The sequence below is a fragment of the Tenrec ecaudatus genome, chromosome 15 (genome assembly GCF_050624435.1).
Source record: "Tenrec ecaudatus isolate mTenEca1 chromosome 15, mTenEca1.hap1, whole genome shotgun sequence".
NCBI lineage: Eukaryota > Metazoa > Chordata > Mammalia > Afrosoricida > Tenrecidae > Tenrec > Tenrec ecaudatus.
The window spans coordinates 21,363,619-21,386,415 of NC_134544.1; the positions used below are offsets into that span (position 1 = coordinate 21,363,619).

The 22,797-nt window shown below is 49.1% G+C and overlaps 1 protein-coding gene across 27 annotated transcripts in view; it reads left to right on the forward strand.

Moving 5' to 3' along the window:
* Positions 1 to 22,797, forward strand: part of TCF4 (transcription factor 4) — a 399,157-nt gene that overhangs the window by 369,194 nt on the left and 7,166 nt on the right. For 20 of the 27 annotated variants that reach the window (XM_075532963.1, XM_075532953.1, XM_075532952.1 and 17 more), the window contains 2 exons: positions 18,726 to 18,861; positions 20,487 to 20,649. In XM_075532963.1, the coding sequence (XP_075389078.1) occupies positions 18,726 to 18,861; positions 20,487 to 20,649 (299 nt within the window). The remainder of the gene's footprint in view (positions 1 to 18,725; positions 18,862 to 20,486; positions 20,650 to 22,797) is intronic. The other 7 variants (XM_075532960.1, XM_075532959.1, XM_075532965.1 and 4 more) reach the window with 1 other exon arrangement.

The following is a 22,797-nucleotide window of genomic DNA, read 5'->3' on the forward strand; positions in this document are numbered from 1 at the left end:
GCAAGCCCAGGAACTCAGCCCAGCATTTTCTAAAGACCCGTGACCATCACCAGCACCTTTTTGTGATTCCCATAGGTGGCCAGGCTGGGCATGTTACCAAGAGTGACCGTGTGCTAGTGCTGCCCTTGTGGATACCTGCCTTGACTGCCCTCCTCACTCCAGCCTCCAAAGCAGCAGGTCTCAACCTATGGGTCACGATCCCTTTGGGGGTTGAACGACCCTTTCCCAGAGGTCACCCAATTCATCACAGTAGCAACATGACAGTGATGAAGTAGCAGTGAAAATAATTTTGTGGTTGGGGGGTCACCACCACACGAGGACCTGTCTGAAAGGGTCCCGGCATGAGGAAGGTTGAGGACCACTGCTCTAACTCCTGCCCGTCCTCAGAGCGCTGACTCCCCTCTGCCTCTGCCTCTGCCAGGAGGCCTTCCCCAGCTGCTCCCCTGGGATGACCATGCTCATCTCCTAGCACTCAAGTCATAGAAACAAGTTGCCTGCTGATCCATGGGGACCCCTAGTAGGTCTGACAACTATACTCCCTGAGATTTTTGACAGGTGATTTTTCAGAAGTGGATGCTCCAGGCTTTTCTCCCAAGATGCCTCTGGCTGGACTTGAATCTCCATCCATGTATTCACACAGCCCACGGACTCCACTGGAGCCTTGCCCCTCACTCGGTGTGTCTCTCTTTCATGCCTGGCATGCGGTTTCCCCTGCCACCTCTATTGTAGATTTCCTGAGTGCCCTGCACCATGTTTTGTGTCCCTCTCAGAAGGTTGAAAGCTAGCGTTTTCTCAGTGCCCTACAGTTGCCAGCCCATCTGCTGGATACCCTCTGTGCATGGTGCCGGGCAGGCTTCACCTGAGCCCAGGTGTGAGTAAAATGAAGCTTAAGGGAACTGGCGTTCAATTTCAAGACAAGTAACTAGACCTAATTTTGGGGACCTTGACCCCAGATCCCATGTTCAGTTTGACTCGTCTCTCATATTTCCCCCACAAGCTTATCCAAAGGTATACTTTTTAAAGAGTCAAATGATAGGTGCTTGTGGGTTTGCTTTTTTTTCAAATCTTGATAAACGAAGGTTGGGCAAGGAAGCAGCTTTCTTTCCAAAAGGCAGAGAGGAAGGAAACGTGCCCTCCCACTCCTGTCGTGTTCGGTGTCGGACTGAGACTCCCATCCTCTAGTCATTTCCACCGAATTCAGCATTTTTGTGCTAAATGGCTAAAGTGTGAACTCCGCCTCTTGAGGGTCCTTGCCCTCAAGTGCTTCTTTGGGCTTAAAAAAAAACATTAACCACCCCCTTGCTAATGGAGTGAAAGTGTGTCTTTCTGAGTGTGGGTGGTAAAAGAAAGGATCCCACCTGCTCGACACTAACCCAGTTAAAAACTCATCCAGGGAAAATCGGCTCCGGGCCGGTTAGGGTGGGGGTGGATGCCGTTGGTGTCTCCATGGTTCATCCTAGTATTAAATCATGAGATTTCTGATAACTTATAAAAATGGCACTATTGTGAAAATAATTCTCCTTTCCTCATTTAATGTTCCGATCCAACGATGAGCCCTGAAAAGAAAGCAATTTCCATGACTCGATATCCTCTCTTAATTGAACTAAAACAAATCCCACATCCAAAGGACCTGCCTTCAGTTTACAAAGAGAAAGGCAAACATAGTCATACACTGGATTAAAATCTCCTGTCACATGTTCTTTGCTTGTGCGTGGAAGTGCTAGGATTTTAGCTCTAGTGGGTTGAAAAGCATACAAACACTTTAAAAAGAACTTCTGCCCTGCTGTCTGTCGTTCATCCTCACGATTTCTCAGAATAGTCTGCAGCAATGGGATGACCTTGCGAGAATCTTTCATATGATTGATAGATGTAGTGTATGACTGTAGTCGTGAGGTTGCCTGTTTTGCCTCAAAGTCCATTTATCACTTTCAAAATCCTTTAAGCAAGAGGTTGCAGAGCTGCAGGCTGTATGCTGAGACTTGGTCCCTGCTCCCTAGGGCTTCCCAGTCCAGCAGAAAAGGTCACAGAGAGGATTTTAACATTGACCTGATGAGAGTAGAAAGCCCCATCATTCTCCTGCTCATAGCAGTACAGTAGGGGCAGAGCGAGTCAGGGCCTAGCTCCGCTGACCAAGAGGAAAGGGTCATGTTACTAGCTAGCAAGTGGCACGATGATTAAGCACTTGACGGTTCATCCAAAGGTTGGCTCCACGGGAGTAAGACCTGGTGATCGGCCTCCATGAACACCCCAGCCAAGAAGACACCGTGGGGCCATCACAGTGTGCCACGTGGGGTGGCCGTGAGTCAGAAATAGACTTGACAGTGCTAGCTAACAGCCGTCTCTGTTGAGTGACTCTGGTCAGGTTAGAAGTGGAGGAGCCCTATTAACCTCACCACCTGCTTCTGCCCGGGAACCCTGCCCCCCCACAGTCACCTCCCCTGAAACCCCGTGTAAAACTGCCTGCCCCCTATGTGGGCTGTGGGACACACTGAGAAACCACTGACGTTAGCGGTCTTCTTTAGCCAAACCCCAACACAAAGCCTCTGCCGAGTGGCCAACAAGCCTCTCTCGGGCCCTTTCCTCCCAAGAGTGAGGAGCCCCACAGTGCAAGAAGCCATCAGGTGTTAGAGCATGTCTTTGTGTCTGCCCAGCCCTCATCACTTCTGTCCGTTGGGATGGCCCTTCCCTGAAAACTCCATTGCCAGCTAGCTGATTCTGACTCCTGATGAGTCCGTGTGTCCTGATGAGTCCGTGTGGAAATGCTCTACAGAGTGTCCTGGTTTTTCATATTTACCCAAGCAGGTGGCCAGGCCTTTCCCCCACCATACTGCTGGGCAGCTCGAAGCACTAACCTTGAAGTTCGTCGTCCAGTGCGAACGTTTTATGACACGTCTGGGCACATCGAAGTTGCATTCATCCCCACTCTCAAAGAATTTGAGTTTATTGAAGGCCATCAAGTCAGTATTTGTCCTTTCCCTTTTGGCTGAATATTCACTGTCTCTTCAGCTGCTTCCCCGAAGATAATAGAGTTGCATCTTCATTAGCTGCAGAGCCTTGAGTGCATCCTCCTTATTTGACCGAGGATTCCCACGCCCACCCCATGCCTTCAAGGACAACTTCATGTGTGGAATCTCAAATTGAACATTGGTGCACACGGCAGACTGGAACTCCCACCTGCTCCACTGGGTGCGGTGTACCTTCATTCCGTCTACCAAACACAGTCTTATTAGCTGAATTCAAATGGTACCATCATGCTGCAGATAAACAGGGAACGTGTAATGAGCTCAAACTCCTAAGCTACATGTCTCCCAACCTGTCTCTGGGCACCTTCTCTTCTACCTATACACAATTTTACCAAACTCCTTTGAATTTTACATTGCAGCCCTGGTCCATCAAGGCCTACCTTGGGTCCTCATCAGTCACGTAGCTTTGCTAACTTTGTTACTGGCAAATGTGATGGATGCCGCCATGCAAGGCAAGCCGTTGATGGAAAATGTTGACTGAGAGAGGACTTAGAACCAGAAAGCCCAGGGCTCAATGCTCCATTCTCTCTGTGTTGACACGGCTTCTTGTTTATATGTCAGCCAGCTCGGTCTTGCCCTTTCCGGAAACATTACAGGAGCCGAGTCTTCCAGCATTCGCACAAAGGAAGAGATGAGGCTGCCTTAGAAAGACTCGTTCATGTGGATCAAGCCTGGGGAGTCTTCGCCTCCCCTGCAAGTGCTCCCAAGGATCTCTTCAGCAACTCTTAGAGAATGAGCCGCAGACTTAGTCAACATCTTTCTGCAGATACTTGCTAAGCTTTGTTTTCATATTTGACATTAGAATAAATTGGCTCTCTCATGTTCTACCATCTTTCCTAATTGTCACAATTACCAAATATTCCTGAAAGCAGGTAATCGGTGTCTCTGAAGATTTTTATCTGTATCAGCGGGGTACCCGTTTAAGAAACCCTAAAAGGCGAAACAAAACCAAAACAAAGGAAACGGTGATTTGTTGACTTTTTCTTAACCATGAATTAGTTGGTTCCACCAGGCTCAGAATCCTCATTTCTGTAATAAGTTTTAAACAGAAGTCCAATGGCTTTGCAGATCGCAATAGAGGGGGATGATTTAGCCTCGGACAAGCAGTAAACACCTTTCTCTCCCTGCAGGGGTTCGCGGGAAGAGTGCGCCCTCCTTTGGTCCGTACTCCATGTTTTATTCAAGTGCTCAACCTGTAGCCCAGAAGCCAGGTAGTCAGTTGTGACTGGATCGTCTCATCCAGAATTCTCTGGGCTTCTAAAAAAAGCAAATCCCAGGTGTCCAGATTTTGGGGGTTTCGTTGTTGTTTCCTTTACGCTTTGGAATTCACTCGACGGCAGGGGGTTCAGGCTGTACATTAGAACATGCACATCTGTAGTGACTCCTCTGTCGGCTGTCCTTCCTTCACATGCTGGTGAGGACGCGCAGACCAGCAGGAGGGAGCCTCTGCCCCATGCGTCCCTTACCCTGGTGGGTAATGACACTGTATGCGCCTCTCTACCTGCACAAACAAACACCCACTGATAGGAGGCCGTGCATCTCACCCAGGCTGGGTCCCAGCTGCCATCAAGTTGGCTTCACCCTGGAGTGACTCCACCCCCCACCCCACATAGGGCAGAATAGAACTGCACTCGTAGTTTGCCGAAACGCATTTGGGGGACATCCGTTGCCAGCCCTTTCTTCCAAGGCACATCTGGTGCCGCCCACCGTTCTGGTTAACAGCCAAGCAGTCTAACCATCCCCTTCCCGCCCCCTCAGTCCAGCACTGAAACAACTGGCCTCCTTCCCTCCACAGGAGAGCCCACAGGAAAAGCGGGCTTTCATGCATTTTTTTCTCACATGCAAATTAAATCCACTCCTGGAATTTTCCACCCTGAGAAATTAAAGTAGCAGCTCATGAAGTAATTGGGTTATGTCATTCATACCCAAACAGAAAATGCTGGAGAGCCAAGAGGAGGCCTGTGGTGCGCACGCGTGTGTGGGTCCCCGTTGTGCTGTGGCTGTAAAGTCGTCTGCACATCGACACACGTCTTCGCTGCTTAGAAACAGACGGGTTAAAATGGGTTCAGAATAAGGCGAGGGGAGGGTGCAGACCAAGTGGCTTTTGGCACAAAGACCCCAAATAAATAAACGGTGGCAGCCCTCGTCCCGCCATGCCAGGGCTTTCACTTCCCTGGTTGACTGTCACCGCCTCAGCCATTACGGTTTCCTCTACCACCGTACATCTGCACATACGAACCAAAAGAGCTGTCAAATAGGAGTCAAGCGACACCTTTTGGGAAGCATCGTCCCTGACACAGTGAGCACATTCAGCAGTTAATTGGACGTGTTGTTCGAAGCGGGGGTATTGAGTTTGCACATTTTAATTTCGAGTTTGCGTTTGCCATGGCTCTCCCCCTCTGCAGGACTGGGCCCTCTTGGAGCTGAGTGTGTGAAAGTGGCCAACCGTAGTCTCTGGGTAATGTTTCTGTAAGCCGCCCAATTCCCTTCCCCCTGTAGTCTAGATGGGAAACAGCTGGTTTTTGTTTAAAAAGCTGCTTGGTGAAATGTCTGAGTCTTGAGGTGTGGAACTGAGGTCACCCACCAAAGCAGGTGCCTGGAAACAAGTGAGCCAGGCTGGCGGAGGGAGGGGTTGGGTAGGGGGGTGTAGCTGACTCTGACCCCTTCTGTGGGAAGAAGTCTGCTCCCTGCCGGAGGACGACACAGCAGATAAACTTTCTATGAACACACTGATGGAAAGCAACCAAGATGGCCCTCTCCGGGCTCCCAGGCACTGCCTCTCAGCGATGGCAAAGGCTGGCATGTCCTTTGTAATCACCCCAACCACAGGAAGCCCAGTCAGCCTCGCTCTCCCGACATGTCCTCGGAATTCAGGGGAGCCTTCCAAGGCGAAGAGGGGGAGGGAGGAAGAAACAAGACCTGAGCAGGCACAACCAAGACCCGAGCAGTTACGCAAAAGCTAAGTGAGAAACATGTGGAATCACTAAAGTCCATTGCACGCCAGGTAACTCAGCCCTCCCGCCGCCCCCATCCCCTTCCTCGCCTCCACCCAGAGATGAAAGTCAGCCCACCCCTTCCCCCTGGGAGCTGCAGGTCCACGCAGCTGTTGATCGGCTAGGGAATAGGGATTAACATTGTAATTTCTCTCTCTCTCCAAAAGAACGAGAAGAAAATTTGTTTGGGAAGTTGGCTCTTCCTATCAAGTCACTATGCCTTGCCAAAAAAAACTTCCTTTCTCAGAACTCATGAACTAGGGTTGAGCAATTGCTCCACTTCCCTGAGAACCTCTTGGCTCACCAATAAGTCTCTCTCCACGGACACCATCAGGGAAGGGCGAGCAACGGGTAGCCGGTGGTCATCTGCTTGTCCCCCCATGGTGCCTTCTGCAGCTAGACTTGCTTTCTGCCCACCCTCTCCCTGCCCCTTCCCGCCCCTGCCCCGTGCCTTTGCCCCTCCAGCACACACAAGCGCCCGTTGGCACACCCCGACTTCTCGGTGCAGAGTGGCTTCTCCTCAGACACTGGGAGCAGCTTCAAACTCTGCAGCTTTATTCTTAAAGAATATTGCTTTTTTTTTTTCTCCCCCCTGATTTAATGCTACTTTTAATGTCATTTTCTTTTATTAAATCCTTGCTTTTGCTTTTGATCTTATTTATAGCAGAGCCACCGGTCATATGGAACCTATTACTGTGTATTATAGCTGCGAGATGAAAGGCCTCCGAGCAGTTAACCGAGGGTGGGTCATCTGGGCCAGCGATGCCCGCCGCGAGGTGCCCTCGGTGTCCACGGGCTCTCCTGTTGCTCGCTTTGTAGCCATGCGCTGGGGGCTTCTTAAGGGCTTCGCAGAAGCCTGCTTTTTGTCAGAAATATGTAGCTTGACAATCTGAAAACACATGTTAACACGCAGAGCTTCCCTGCTTGCTGCTTCATGTATGTGGGTACGTGTTGTGTGTGTGTGCTCGAGCTAGCCAGATAGAGCTCAGCATAAAAATAGAAGCTGATTTTTATTGGAAGCTGTGCTATTAGTGTGCCCTATCAGTGGCCGTCTTTCGTTTTGCCCCGTTTTATAACCCCAAAATTGTGCCCATCACCTACCGCCTCAGGCTGCCTTCTCATCAAAGTATGCCAGCCCTCCTGGCACCCTGTCTTTGACACCCCGCATGATCCTTCTACTCTTTCCTAATAATGCTTTTTCTCACTGTTTTCAAATTGATTCTGACACGTAGCAACCCACCAGGACAGAGTAGAACTTAGAACTGCCCCCCGCCCCCCTGCGGGTGTCCCAGGGTGTAGATGTTTACAGAAGCAGAAAGCCGCCTGTGGCATCTAGAGAGGTGATCTGCGAGCTGCAAGGGCGGAAGCAGCAAAGAGAGGGCTTCTGCTGAAGGCTCAGTGATGTGCAGCTGAGCAGATGAGATGCTGTGAGCGCGGAGGGAAGGATCAGCCTGCGGGAGCGAAAGATGGGCAGGGACAAGCCTGGTGCCCAGGGTCCAGCTGAACAGGGAAGCACATGGTGGGGATTGTAGACCTGATCCATAGAACACTGGAAAGCCAGGACCAGACCTTAGCATGCAAGGGACCAAGTGATAGGCAGTAAGACAGCACTGAAAAAGTCAGCCCACAGGGGCCAGGGACTCAGCAGGGCTTGATGTTTAGACGACCTTTCTTTAGCACAGCATGTCCACATCCGCTCCAAATAGTTTACCATGAGCTCATGTTTTGTGAATAATAAGAAGATATTTTCTTTCCTGTTTTCTTTTTAAAAAGCTAGCTGTGAAGTACCACCACGACCGGGGCTCAGCGTTGCGGAGCCCTGCCCGGTCCTGCACCATCCTCACCGCCGTGACCTGTTTGAGCCGATCACTGCAGGCCACTGTGTCAGCCCATCGTGGGGAGGCTCCTCTCTTTCACTGCCCTCCACTTCACTGGTCAGGCTGTCCTGCCGGGGTTCCTAAGAACAGGGTCGAAGTGCGTGAGACGGCGTCTCAACGTGCTTGCTGCTCGGGGCCATCTATGCTGCGCTGCGTAGCACGGATTTGTTCATTCATCTGGCACCCGTGATAGGTTGCACGTTCTCCCCAACACCCGAATTCAAAGACATTCACTCGTATTCACTGTCTAGCTTTCAAGTGCATGTGAGGGGTTCGGAAACAGTCTGGTCACGGTAGTCCTCCAAGGTGCGTCTCTAAAGAGTCCGTTGGCAGCAGATCGGCAGCCCAGTGCAATATGCTCTTTGATTTCTTGGCTGCTGCATCCCTGGGCGTCGAGTACGGATCCACAGAAAATGCCAGCCTGCACCTCTTCCGTCTTCCATTCTGCACCATGTTACTGCTTGGTTCGGGTGTGGGGCTATTTGTTTTCGATTGTGGTGCTCCCCACCCTGAAGGCTGGGTCTCTCATCTTCCCCAGCACCTGCTTTCAGACCTCCTCGCTTTCAGCAAGCAAGGTTGGGCTACCTGCACATCATGGGTTCTTACTCAGTCTCCTTTCTGTCCCAAAGCGGGGTTCTCTCGATGGTCCAGCTTCTCAGCTGACTAGCTCCGCCTACTGACTGAATAAGCCCACGCGGTGAAAGGCCACCACCCTGGCACCTCCCTTGTTTCAATCCACACAGTATTGCCTCTTTCTGCTGGACTACTGCCCCTTAGTCTACAGACTGGTTGTGCCTGGGCACAAGTAAGCCTTCTGGATTCCGAGTCCTTGAAAGGATCCCTAGCTTGTTAGGATCCACACCGTGGCGTGCCCGTCAGGGGAGCTTCAGTGGCCAGTGAGAGACCATCAGGGCTGGTATGAGTTTGTATAGAGGGGATGTCCCGAGTGTATACTCGTCCAGGTGGGCCAGCCCTGGATGTGGACAAAATTCCGAGGGCCGATCAAGTATCTTATTGCCTTTTTTTGTTGGTTTTATGCCCTGAAGAGAAGAGGTCACTTCAAAGTAATGAGGAAACTTCACCACACCTACAGTCTGCTAAATGGGTCTGGGGGCGCTGGGCCCATGCAGCCTCCTGGGCTGCATTCAGTTAGGGTTTCCACGGTAGGAAAGTGATGCAGAGAATGGGGGTGGGTGGGGCAGATACAGAGGAGAGAAATGAAACCATTTTCAATAGATGGAACTTGCGAGTTAGAACCGAAAAAAGTGAACCGATAACAGGTTCCAGCCATTTGTGTCTCCTCAAATGACATCACAGAATCATTCGTCTTAACCATTGCCATGCCAGCCTCGGGATTACGTGGCAGATGGCCCAGCAGCCCTGCCAAGGTCAGGGTCGGTTAGAACCATGGTGAAATCCTACTGGAAGGGATGTATTAGCGCAAGAATTCAGCAGCGCTCCCAAGAATGACACAGGAAGAATTCCTCCGTAAACTCCACGTAAGGAGGCAGGAAACAAACTGAGGTGTTTCCCAGGCCACTGCAGTCTTCCTGTAACCAGGCTCTGTGGAATCCGCTCAGAATCCCAACCAGAGCCCTTCACTGGTGATCTGACCACGGAGTGAATCCTTTCCCGTGCTTCTTCCCGGGCAATGAGCACATGATTCACCACACCAGACGATGGCTTTTAAACTGAGAAACACTGACGTTATATTGTGGTTGAAGAAACGCAGATGTGAAGGTTTGCGCCCCACAGATGAGCCTGGGTGTCAAAGGCAGACCTTGCTTTGCTCTCTTGTTTCCGGGTTTTTGTGGGAGTTTTAACCAAATCGCTCTTCCCCTGTGATATCCCGCTCAGTATCCAACTACCACGGCCATTTTGTTAACTTCCCAGTCCCCACCTGTGAGCCGTGAAGGAAATTAAAAAAAAGAAGTGTGGGCAGCCACTTCCCCCATGGTCACAAGACCCTGCCCTTGGGGGCTAGGTGGTATTTTGCACATTTTTGCGAAGAATGCGTTTGCTTTCCTTCTAATATGACCGAGACCTGGCAAGATAGTTGAAACGGAGCTCTCGCGCTCGACGGCTGTCATGCATAATTGATATTTCATGGGGAGATTACAGTTCAGACACCACAACTGTTTTCTCTGTCGATGGGTGTCTGATTACAGTGCAGACCCATCAAACCTTTCTGCCTGGGTCGAAGGCAGAACGAGTAGAGAGAAAAGCAAAAGTTACCAGAAGGATTGGCTTTGTCACATTTTCCCCTCTCTCCTTTAGGGAACACAACCCCCACCAAAAAACTCTGTCACAAAGAACGTTTTTGTTGTTTCTCGAAATGCCATTGACAACAACTTTCGAGCCTGGGGTACCCACTAAGATGGCTGTAATCACGTGGCGGTTTGGTGGCTTCTTTCTGAAAGGACACGCTCTGCCTTTGTCACGTGGCCGAGCAAAGGAAAGCAAGTTTGCAGAGTTCCCACCCTGCCCTCTTTTAGGAGGATTATGGTAGCAGGGAAGTAGCTGCCTTGTCTGAAAGCCTGTTTTGAAGCATTTATCTCTGGAGATAACATTAACAAGTATTGAATAACTGCCAAACGAAATTTAATACATTTTCCCATCCATGAAATAGGCCTCTTAAATACAACAGAATAATTACTTTCCCAATACTCCCTGGAAACAAAGGGAGCGAAAACACTGAATGTCTTTTTTGTTTGTGGTGCTTGTCGTGAGCTTGAGTATAAGGATGAGGATATTTACCAGGATGCTCCCGCATCAGCGTGGAAAGAACCGCCTTGCCAGCACTTGCCTGATTTGCAAACTGCGTATCTCTTAAATCTGTTTATGTTGGAGGGGGTGCAGCAAATATGACATTTTGTAATTTAGTTAGACATCTTGCCCTTGGTCTAGTTGGTCAACTGTGTTACATTTTGGTTTTTTTACCCCCCTCTACAGTAGAGAAAATTTAAATGATTTTCATATCAGGGAGAGAGCGAGAAAGAGGGGGAGAGAGAGAGAGAGAGAGTGAGTTTTATAAGAAACCTATGAGAACTGGAACTTGGTGGGCCAGCCTTGTCTTTCCAGGTCTTGAAAGTTCCCCACCCCACCACCCCGTCTAATCTTGATCATTTAAGTGTTAAATACCTGAAGCTGCTTCTCTGCTGCAGTCACCTCACACAGGCCCCGGACTCCTCGGGGCTTCTTGTATAGGCGCGCGCACACACACACGCACACGCACACACACACACAGAGTTTTAGAACAAAAACCCAAGGAGGTAAAAAATTGAGTCCTCCCATATGTGAGTGTGCGCCCACGCTGTTACCGCCCTCTTAAGTGGGCATTCGTTCGGTAAGTCACTTACTCATTCTTGGCCATGGCTTTCTTGCTCCCGGGAAACCAAGAGAAGTTTAACCTAACCAATTCCCAACGTCCCTCCAAGCCCCTAAAGTCATACTTTCTGTGATTTAAAAGTGCTTCGGGCTTATAGACTCTTCCTCAAAATTAAGGTTTCTTAAAATGATACCGTACTTGAATGATGCAAAAAGCGAAGCACATCTAAAGGTGGTAATTATTATTAAATTTACGCAGGAGAATTGAGCTAGCTGTGTCGGAATTTGAATGTAACTTGAGTGGAGATGCAGTGTAACCTAGGTAACCTGCCTGTAAGGGGGTATATTGGAGGGTGGGGACCACTGGGTGCTGTGGATTTCATCCAAACCCCATGGGAGGCAGAATAGAACTGCCTCTGAGGGGTTTCCAGACAGCCATCTTACAGGACCAGGTCACTGGACTTTCTCCATTGGAGCTGCGGAGGGGCTCAATCCGCCTGCCCTTCAGTGAGCAGTCAAGCATTCACCTGAGCTCCTTGTATGTAAGATGCTAACCAGATATGACTGGCCGAGCCCTAGAGAGGAACAGGCCAAGGCAGCCATGTGCGGGCCCCACAATCCCAGCTTCCCTTCCTCCTTGGATAGTTCATTGGACCTCAGATGAGGACCCCAGGGGTGGCCCATTCATGCCACACTACCTTCTGCCTCAACATAACAAGCGAGATCGTCAGATGTTCTTGGCTCCCTGTCCTCAGAATTACTAAACAGAGAGGGGTTATCAGGACCTAGCCTGAGAGAATGGTCATGAGACGCCTTGAAGGGGGAGCCTGGGCTGTAGTCCGAAGGGGCAAGAAGACAGAGGGGCAGAAGTGCTGGTGTGGTGGGGATGGTGGTGGGGATGGCAGGTGCCATCGAGTTGGCCATGGCTTTGTGCACAACAGACTGAAACACTGCATGGTCCTGTACCATCCTCACAGTAGGCCCTCTGCCTGAGCCCGTGGACACCACTGGCCCGTCCGTTGGTCCGACTTGTGCATTGCTGTGAGACTGGAGGCATCTCTGGTGTGTGAAAAGCCAGCAGGGTCACCCAAAGTAAACAGGTTTCTGTGGAGCTTCCAGACCAGGAGCAGAAAACAAAGAAGGACCGGCTCCCCATGTCTGAGGCGGGAGCGGCTGGCAGCCCTCTGCACAGCTTCAAAGCGTTGTCAAACCGTGGAGGGCTGATAGAGGGAGGCCATGAAGCGACCGTGGCTCGTGACCTACAAGGAGACTATCTGGACTCAGTACAGCCCGAGATCCAAGAGCATTCCATGTCCAAACCCAAGTCCTAGGAATTTTTATTCACTCACCTTCCACTTGAGCGAGCAGAGATGGTCCTCAACTACGGCACTAGCTCCCTCGGCCCAGCATCCATCCCGTGGAGTCCCGGAAACTCTCCGAGGGCGGACCCCTCTGCGTTACTCCCCCTCCTTCCCCAGCCCCTGAAACAGTACCAGGTGGGGGGACGAAGGGAACACATGTTTGTCCAAACGCACCCTCCACCAGTCAGTTAGCTATCGAACGCTTCAGAGGGTTTCATTTTCTCTGGGTAAAGATCAAAAACTGCAGAGAAAACTCTTTTCTTAATGACCCAGACAGTCAGTTTGGGTACCGATCTGCTGTTTTCCTGAACTGGCTTCTAACTGTTTCCTAAGCTTTTCTCTATGTGAAAAGGTTAAGAATGCAGAGCTTCGTGTACAGGCGGGTTTTCTAAAAGGAGCCGCATCCTTCGACTCCCTTTGTAGATGGTCAGAGTCTGCTGTCCCCTAGTTACCCTGGTGTCTGTTTATGGTGAGATCCTGCCTTGTCGTGTCTTTGAGAATTTGGACCCGACTTGGACAGGTGCAGCTGGTTCTCCTGGAACCTCACTTTCGTGCAAGAAAAGGCACAGCGATCCCTCGCTGATTGACAAGCTGTACAGGTATCACGAGCAGGTGACGGTGAGGCAGAACTTGTGAGCAGGGTTTGGTGCAGTCCCTTCGAAGGGAGGGCACATTCTCATACAGTGCCAGGAGCCCTCCTCGAATATGGCATTCAAAGGGACAGCCAAGCACACTTCTTTGAATGGCGTGGCTATTCGCAGTCCTGCCAGTAGTCCAGTCTCTGGAGTCAGGCTCTCGAAAAGGCTCGTGGCACCTCTCCCAAGCCTTCCATTCCAGGACTTGGACCCATCACTTTTTCTGTTCCTACTTCGATCTGTTGACTGCCAGCAGTGGTCCAAAGCCTGGCACTGAAAGTAGGGGTTGTCTGTGCGGAGCCCTGTGGCATAGTGGGCTACATGTAGACCAGCTCATCACAAGGTCAGCCGTTCAAAACCACTGGCCACTTGGCAAGAGAAAAAGAAAGCTTTCTACTCCTCTAGAATTGGTCTGGGAAACCCACAGGGGCAGTTCTACCCTGTCCTGTAGGGTGGCTGTGGGCATCGACTCGATGGCAGTGAGTTTGGTTCTGTCTGGGGAGGGGATGTCACCCGAGGCCTGTGTTCCTGCGTGCCTGCTGACAGGATTCTTGTCTCTGTGCATGACTTACTCTAGTGCTGGGTCGGCGCGAGCCCTCCCCTTCCTCTCCTGGTCTCCTATTTTCAAACCAGAGGGACAGTGATTGATTTATTGTATCTTACGGCATCCAGTCATTAAATAGTCTTTATGAATGCAGTTTCCAGCATCATTATATGGGACTCTTGACAGCTCATCTCTTCTTTTTAATCTTTATTTGGTTGTTCAATTCACAGACAGCAGCGTGGACACCAATTCAACAGTCTCTCCGTGGACAGTGTAGTGACAGTAGCGACTTTTTTCACATTGGGCAGCCGGTCCCCTGGTCCTTTAGAGAGGTGTAACTCCCTCATTAACATACACTTGCTGCCTCCTACTGTCCCCTAGCTCACCTTTCAAGCATCTGTTGTCCTTTGATCCCATATAGATAGTGTGCTTAAATGACCATCGCACTAGAGATAGGCCCGGTTTTGGGTTTCTGTTTTTTTGACTAGTTAAGCTAAAATGTGCTTGGTTTCAAGGTAGTTTCAGGGGATCATTTTTATTTAAGGCTTAAGGATTTTCTTTGGACAAGAGTTGAGAGGTTCACCTGCACTCTTATGCTTTACAGAATTTTCTTCCTTTTGATCAAGATTCTTCTATGGAATCTTTGATTAAAGTGCTCGATGTAATTGAGACCATGCCATCTTTGTCTCTTTATGCTCGGCATGTTTCTGTGAGTTTAATGTCTTTTTAATGTTTTAAAAGAAAGGCAGTTATTTTTTAAAAGAAAAGGGAAAAGGGAGAGGAGCTTCAGTATTGACAACTGAATCTGTCTCACGAGAGATGCCCAATGTTAACTTTCAAAGATGTCCCGGATACCGGCGAAGGCTGAAGAGCGTTACTGGGATGGTTCTAAGCGTGAAGGTGTTCTCGTCTCTTGGTCAAATCTGTGGCTACTTCCTGATAATCCTTTGTGGGGCTGCGAGAACCATAGCCCGTTGAGACTCGCTTCTACCATATTTTATTTATCCATTCGTGGATCGGCATGAAGGCTGTTTCCACCTCTTGGTTGTTCTGAATATTGCTCCAGTGAATGTTGGTGTCCAGATCTCTGGTTGAGCCTCTTCTCTCAAGTCCTTTGGGCATAGAAATGAGTGGAATTGTTAGATCCTTTTGTTGTTCTATTGAAATTTTCTGAGGATGGGCCATACTCTTTTCCACAGAAGCTGTACCAGTTTGCACTTCTACCAGCAATGGATAAGGTTTCTCCAGTTTTTCACCATCACTTGTTGTTTTCTGCTGTGTTGCCTTAGCCATGAGCCCTTATTTATTTATTTTTGTCATTTACTATTTGTGCTTTTGTTTTTATAGTAAATAATGTACTGTGGAATGCTAGGCCCTGACAGCATCACCCTGGCCTGCTTTTCTGAGAGTGTCCTACCTTCAGTTTGCGCATTTAGGCCTACACACCATTTCGAAGTTGTTTTCTGTGTGTGGTGTGAGGCAAGGACCCCGTTGTCATGAGTCTGCACATGGAAATCCAATTTCCCTAGAACCATTTATTGAGTAGACTCTGCTTTCCCCACCATCCATTGACCATGTTATATGTGAAGGTTTACGTCTGGACTATCAAGCCTGTTCCTCTGGCCTGGCCCCCTGTGACCAGAACTAAGGCTTCTGATAGAAGTCACCGAGGCGAGGACATGCTGTGTATGCATGGAAACGAGCAGAGGAAAGCTAATTCTTCAAACCGGAGCACTGCTTCACAGACGCAGAGACTCGGGCTCATTCCCGAACAGATCCGGACCCATCTTGGGTCATTCATTCATTTGTCCTGAGATACATGTACATTATAAGTAAGGCCTTAAAGCAGTGGTTCTCAACCTTCCTAATGCCGTGACCCTTTAAGATAGTTCCTCATGTATTGGTCACCTCCCTAAACTTAAAATTACTTCCGTTGCTACTTCATAACTGTAATGCTGCTACTATTATGAATCGAGCGACCCCGTGAAAGGGTTGTTCGACCCCCTCAGGTTGAGAACCACTGCCTTAGAGCATCTAGGATAACTATGTCTCCAACTTCTTTTATGAAAAATGACTGACATTATTTAGGATGATATCCAAAATGACTAAGTTAATCAATTTATGTGCTTAAAATCAAGCAAAAATAAAGTTGCATCACCTGTATTCTCAACTATATTTCTATGTCATTTGAGGTGGTTTTTTGGTGTGTTATTGTGTGGGAGAAAGACTTAAAGTCCATTAGATGTGAATATAATAGAAACAAAGTACAAAGGTGATCATAAGGGGACACAACTCAAGTTATTATCTATCCTCTGACAGCATGCCAGTATTTTCAGTTAAAACACAAACGATACTCCCCTTATTGAATACCACACCAATTTTGCATCAATTGTTGTACCGATTATTGCTACTACTTAGAGTAAATCTGGAATTTGTTGTCCGTAACCTATATATTTGTTTCATTTTGCATCGGAATAACTTGCCCCATGGTTATACAGCTAACAAAGAAAACAGGGAGAATCACAACCTAGCTCTTCCTCATACTCAGTGTCATAATCTTTGTAGCGTTACGCTGTCTTTCAAAAATTGAGAGGCGGGAAGGTAATCAATTGGGGAGTTTCTTTCTCTCCATTGGCAACGAATCGCAATACCATCTGGAAATTTTTTTAAAGAAAAAGGTAAAAGGGAGAGGAGCTTCAGTATTGATATCTGAGTAACGTCTTCACGAGAGAAGCCCGATGTTGCCGACGAAGCCGACTGGAGGACAGTAACCAGATGAAGAGTGTCAGTAGGATGATTCGAAAGTGAAGGTGTTCTCGTCTCTGGTCAGATTTGTTGCTTCTTCCTAATAATCCTTTTGCAGGGCTGCGAGAAACGAAGGCCCTTGAGCATTAAGTGTGAATCAGCACTACGGTCATGATTGAGGCTACCTTTGATCGACACACTTCAAAAACTACCCTTTGATCACAGCCAGTAAAACCCGTGCCTCCAGCTTGACACCTTAGATTGAAAGATAATCATTGAAGGAATCGGGCTTGCACAAGCACCGATAGAGAAATGACACACCAACACCCAAACAGAATCTAACGATCACTCATTTGTACAGCAGGAGAACGAAGATAGAAGGGGGAGAAGGGCGCATGGTGAATGGGGGAGGCGCCTGTCAGGTGGAAGGGAGGGTGGGAGCAAGGCTTGACCACTGCAGGAAATGTGTGAGAAGGATTCGCAGAAGCTGACCTGGAGACTCATGGGTGGGATTGACAGAGCATGTCATTGTTCCATGTGCAGACGCATCAATGAGCTCCTTGGGGGAGGTCATCGGGGTCTCTGAACCAGTGAAGTCCCCCCCCCATATAAAGGCTAGAGAGCCAGGTTCCCCCAAACTTAGTGAATGAGGTACACATGCCTGGCGTAGACTCCACCAGGCTCTGCCACCCTCTCGGGCTAACACAGCCGTTTGTTAGGCCTGTCCGCAGGCCTGTAGACGCTTCTCAGTGCTTGCTCTCCTTCACGGCTCACCAGCGTGCACGATTTCCTTCACTGGTTTTCTTTTGTTTCCAAGTACAGAGGAGTGACAGACATGCCACCTTTAAAACAACCTGGGCTGCTTCATTGGTGGGACTCACGGGGCTTCCATTGTTGTCTGGTTCCGAAGTTTGTTGCTTCGTTCTTTGGAAAATGACTTTGTTCAGATGGGATTCGGGGAAAGAGTGAAAACTTCGGCTTTGTGGTTTTCAGATTTGGGGTTGGAAAGATGAAGCGCCTGGATCCATAGCCGTGTTAAACTCGGGAAATAAATCTTGTTAGGGGACACCCCACCCCCGCCTTCCGTAAATGCTCACTTAAAGCAAGCGGCTGAGTGAAGAGCTAGACTCTGTAGCTTGGAAATAAAAGGAAAACGCGCGCTCCTTGCCTGGCCCTCCAGGTCTAGACACACCCACTGCCTTTGCTTCAGGACACATCTTTCTGAGTCGGCGATCACTGCCACTGTGCCTGCCCCCCACTTGCCGTCTTTGCCTCCCCCCCCCCCCCCGCATCGTCAGCAGTAGCAGTTAAAACCCTCAGCAGCGTCTCATTCAAACCAGGGCCTCACGCCACTCGCGCTCATTCCATCTTGGAAGCACAAAGAGTGTGTACGGTGTGGCGTCTCTAGCATCAGACTCGTGGGGGCGGGAGGATGGAAAAATGTCCAAACATCCTTGCATGGCAATGATGGCGTTACTGGTGTGTTTAATAAAACCTTTATTGGTACATTTTCCGGTGTGGTGCCATTGGCAGGCATGGTCCCCCTTTGGATTTGGAGCTCTGCAGCTGATGAAATACAGTAAACATTAATTTGGAATGGGCTGCCAGTTTGGGAAAGCCAGGTGACATTTTATTATATTTGTACCGAGCAGGGGCTACGTCCCGTACTGCTGTAGCTTCCGCTGTCAGAGGCTTAGCTGGCATTATGGAAGGGGGGAAAAATGGCAGGCCTGAGAATCTTATCCCCTGAAATGAAAGTCGAATGCCAAATTGAAATTCCTGTAGGATTTCCGATAGCAATGGGGGAATTGAGAAGCCCACAATTAAGCATATGGGCATTAAGATAATTGTCAGATCTGTTGGCGGACATGATAGAAGACAGATGGGTACGAATCAGTGCGCTCCACTGCAGCACCCTGGGAGACAATTTGACGTTTTACCTGCCTGAGCTCCTCTGCCATATTTGTCACTGAATGTACGGCAGCCCCGCATCTCGCTGCGCGTTGAGTGTTGCGTGTTACTATAGGTGCGTGCATGGTCCTCCAGCGCCCTCTAGTGAAATGTAGTCAGGAGTACTGTTTTACTTTCACCAGGTCTTGGCTGCCTCAAAGTAGCTCGTGGCCCCTCTCTCTGGTCCCTGCTAACCGCGGACTCTCTCTCTCTCTCTCTCTCTCTCTCTCTCTCTCTCTCTCTCTCTCTCTCTCTCTCTCTCTCTCGCAGGTGGGGGCCCACCGTGAAGATGGTGTGGCCCTGAGAGGCAGCCATTCTCTTGTGCCAAACCAGGTTCCGGTTCCACAGCTGCCTGTCCAGTCTGCCACTTCCCCGGACCTGAACCCACCCCAGGATCCTTACCGAGGTAGGTTGGCCTCGGAGTGGCGCTGGTGACTTCAGCGTCGGGTACCAAGCTGCCTTGGCGTGCTTCCCTCAGGAAGCACTGGCAGAGACCCAGGCCTCCAGTTGGGCACAAAGATGATAAGCCAACGGAAAAGTACTTAGGACTCCGCCTGCTAATTGTGTTTCGGCAGTCACTGTTTTCCTCAAAACTCCTTGGAAGCCCCTGTCCTAGTTCAGCAGGCATAAGACGCCCGGACGATGGGAGGAAATTTTATTTTCACTGTTTCCACATCTTACTCATTCGGGTCTTCTAATGTGGTTAGTGGAGGCCTGAAGAGAAATGGCATTTCCAAATGAATAAGATGGAAAGGAGACTGTTTTGTTTTGATGTTAATGTGCTGAAGGAACCATAGGTGCACTTTAAAACATGGAATTGGGTTGGGCGGCTTTAGCTCTTGAGCCATCCAGTCCATTCCTGACTGCTTCATACTGTTGGGCCCCGTGGATTTTGTGACCCCGAGACCATCTCCTGGGGCAGGACCGGAGTTCCACACTCAGCACACTTGTTGGCCAGTGGACTGGGAGAAACTTCCAATACGCCTTCTCATCTCCTCACCTTTACCCTGAAAGTAATAACATGACCACTCCGGATGAGATGGAAGCTTTTAAAAATATATGTAACTTATAAAACATGATAGGCATCTAAGTATTAATTATACACAGGGGCTTCGAAAACTGTATAGGAAAATCCATTTTCCCACGAACTTTCTAAAGCCCCCTCGTGTAAACGGACATGTCTGCCCATTTGGAAACGGGACATGACTTTCTTGGTTTGCTCCTTTTACACAACGATTGGCTTGGCCCTGGGCCATAGATCAGTCTTCCTCAGATTGCATGGATGTGTACAATACATGGTTAAAAGGAGCGTCTGATTCAGTAGGTCTGCAGGCGGACCCAACCTTCTCCGTTTCTCTCAGGCTCCCAGGTGCTTCAGAATGCTGCTGGTCCACCGGCCACCTTTAGGGTGACAAGGTTCTAGACAGCCCAGATTGCCAATAAAGGGCCGACCTAGTACCTGAGAGCACCTGGCCACGTTGGGTCAAACTCTCACCTGCCCTGAACAGAAAGGTGAGCCATGAGAACGCCAAAAAGGCCGCCTGTGCACAGCTCCCTGCCTCCATATGTACGTTTGTCACGGCTGATTACGCCTGGAGAATAAGAGGAGCCTAATTTCAGAATATCATTAGGGTATCTATTGAAGTCTTGACTGCACCCATTTAGCGCACTCCCTGGGAATTATATTTTAAGGACATTTTTCTATTAAATCATTGCATATGGAAGAAACTCAATATAATAGCTGATATTTACTTGGGTTCTTAATCAGAACATTGAGGTGTGTGATTTTCATGATTATGATTTTCATTGCAATTAAGTTGATGTTTTGTAGACAGTGAAATTACCATCTACTCCAAAAGATTGCAAAATAGAATTTAACCTCAGAGCCAGTGCGGGGGAAACTTGTTTCCGCAGGTGCGGTTTGTGAAACTTCACCAGTGGCAGCAGGCTGGCAGGGCCCCAGTGTGAACGCGAGAGCCGGCAGCCTGGGCCGTGGTGGAGGCTCACGTGGGTGCCCCTCTCTCTCCATAGGCATGCCACCAGGCCTGCAGGGACAGAGCGTCTCGTCCGGCAGCTCCGAGATCAAATCCGACGACGAGGGTGACGAGAATCTGCAGGACACGAAATCTTCCGAGGACAAGAAACTAGACGACGACAAGAAGGATATCAAATCAATTACTAGGTCAAGATCTAGGTAACAGTATATAACACTGTCGCTTCATTTAATTCCTTTACTGGACTTTGATGAAGTGTACAGAACAGGAAGAAACGATTCCGTTTTTTTCCTGGCAGGTAAACCCACAGCTGCAAAGCAAGTGAAAGGCCGGTTCTAGAAGTACTAAAAGTATTGTTTGAGATACCTGTACTCTAGTGAGGCCGAAATGCCTTTGCATTTCTGAATTTGGCCCCAAGGTGAATTCCACACCGCCAGAATAATAATAATTTGACATCGATTCGCATGCAAACTGGCTTTTAAAACTTATTCTACAAATTGGATCCAAAATGTTCTTGCCTAAGTTATTTCTGAAAAGCAATCATAGACATAGTAAAGAGGAACCCAAGCTATGTGAACACTGTAACTTTTTCTTCTTCTGTCTAATATGAGAAAATGCCGATATCCCAGGTTTTATCGCAAACATACTATAGTTTGAAGAGCACAGTCTCAATTGCTATATGTTTTTTTCTGACCCTTGGTTAAGTTTTCTCAAATGTCCGATATCTCTGTGCCATAGTCTAGTTCCTGAACGTGAACTCTAATCTGGTAAGAAGATGCTTTAGGAATGTTGCAGTAACCATGTTCTTGACCTCAATTCCCTTTAGATTTTTGTCTGAAAATTAAACCAACTGCACTTTCTGTACAAAAATGGAGGGAAAAAGACAAAGCCCATTGTCCTCGAGTCAATTCGGACTCATCGTGACCCTACAGGACAGGGTAGAACTCCGTGACCCTACAGGACAGGGTAGAACTGCCCCTTCAGGTTTCCAAGGCTGTGCATTCTTACGGGAACAGAAACCAGTGGATTGGAACTGCTCGTCTGCTAGTCAGCGGCCCGGCACTTAATCCTCTGTGCCACTAAGACCACCTTGAATGAATGTTTTTGGCCCTGACAAGCTCATGGGTTGGGAAGGGATCATCAGAGGAAGCAAGGAAGATGACAGAGAAAAAGGGCCTTTTCCTTCCAATTGGCTCCTTTCAGATGGCTGTCTCCCAAATACCCAGCAGTCCCATCTAGAAGACAATTTTCCCCATTGCGAGAGGGAACCACGAACCCTTGACTTACATGCATCATGTTTAGGTTCAACAGGAACTTCGCACCCAAGAAGACCACGTCCCTATTTCCATGATCGGGTTTTCAGGGTGTGGTCCCCATTGCCATTTGGCAGTCTCCCAGAAATGGCTTCCACGACAGAAAACTTAGTGCCCTACACTTTAGGCCAGCCCCCGTTAAATAGTGGAATAGGCTTCCCAGGTGCCCTCCCCCTCTGAGAGGCTGTGATCCATCCTCTTCCTTCTGCCAGCACGCCAGAGTGATGGCTTCTTCATGGAGGCTAATTTTCAGCGTCTCCTGCAGCTATCCTTGCTGCTGCTTCACGGGAGCCCATGCCTCTGGGTTAACGTCTGGACAGGGGCACCCTTCCACGGTAGTTCCCATAATGGGGCAGGGCGGGGGGGGCATCACTTTTCAGTGATGCTTCAGTTTTGGCATCCATTATACCCAGAAAAAGTCCTTGCGCTTTTTTTGTGTGTGACTAAGGAAGAGCTTTATATACAAGAGCAACTGAATATGGAGAAAACATCCCAGCCCCACCCAGATCAAGTCCTTAAGTCCAATATGAGCCATATATCTGATACCAATCTATAAAGTCCTCGGCAGACTCACGCAACACATGCAATGATGCCGAATGCAGGAAGATCACAAGCCGGTGGATGGGAAGTCTTGTAGATCCAGTAGCAGAAGCATCTCAGCGCTGGTGTGGGTCTCCATGTCGCCCCTCCAGCTCCCAGGGCACGGGGCCTATCAGCAGAGTGCCATGTGTCTTGTTAATAGAGTATCTCTCAGGGAGTGAGTGAGTCTTGTCAGTAGAGAGTCTCGAAGAACGGAGGGCCTTGCTTTTGTTAGGTGGAAGTGTTCAACTTGGTGGTTCTTGGTTCTGCTCTTCTGTGGAAGACACGTCATGTGTGCCTCCTCTCGGTGTGTTTGCATAGTGGCCCATGAAGTATTTCAAACCCTGCTGCCACGCTCGCTTCTTTGTATCACTCACTTTTCTGGATGCCTCCTCCTCTTTGCCCTCCATTCAAAGTGTCTGTCTTGTCACTGTGATGCTCTGAAGAGGGCACGAG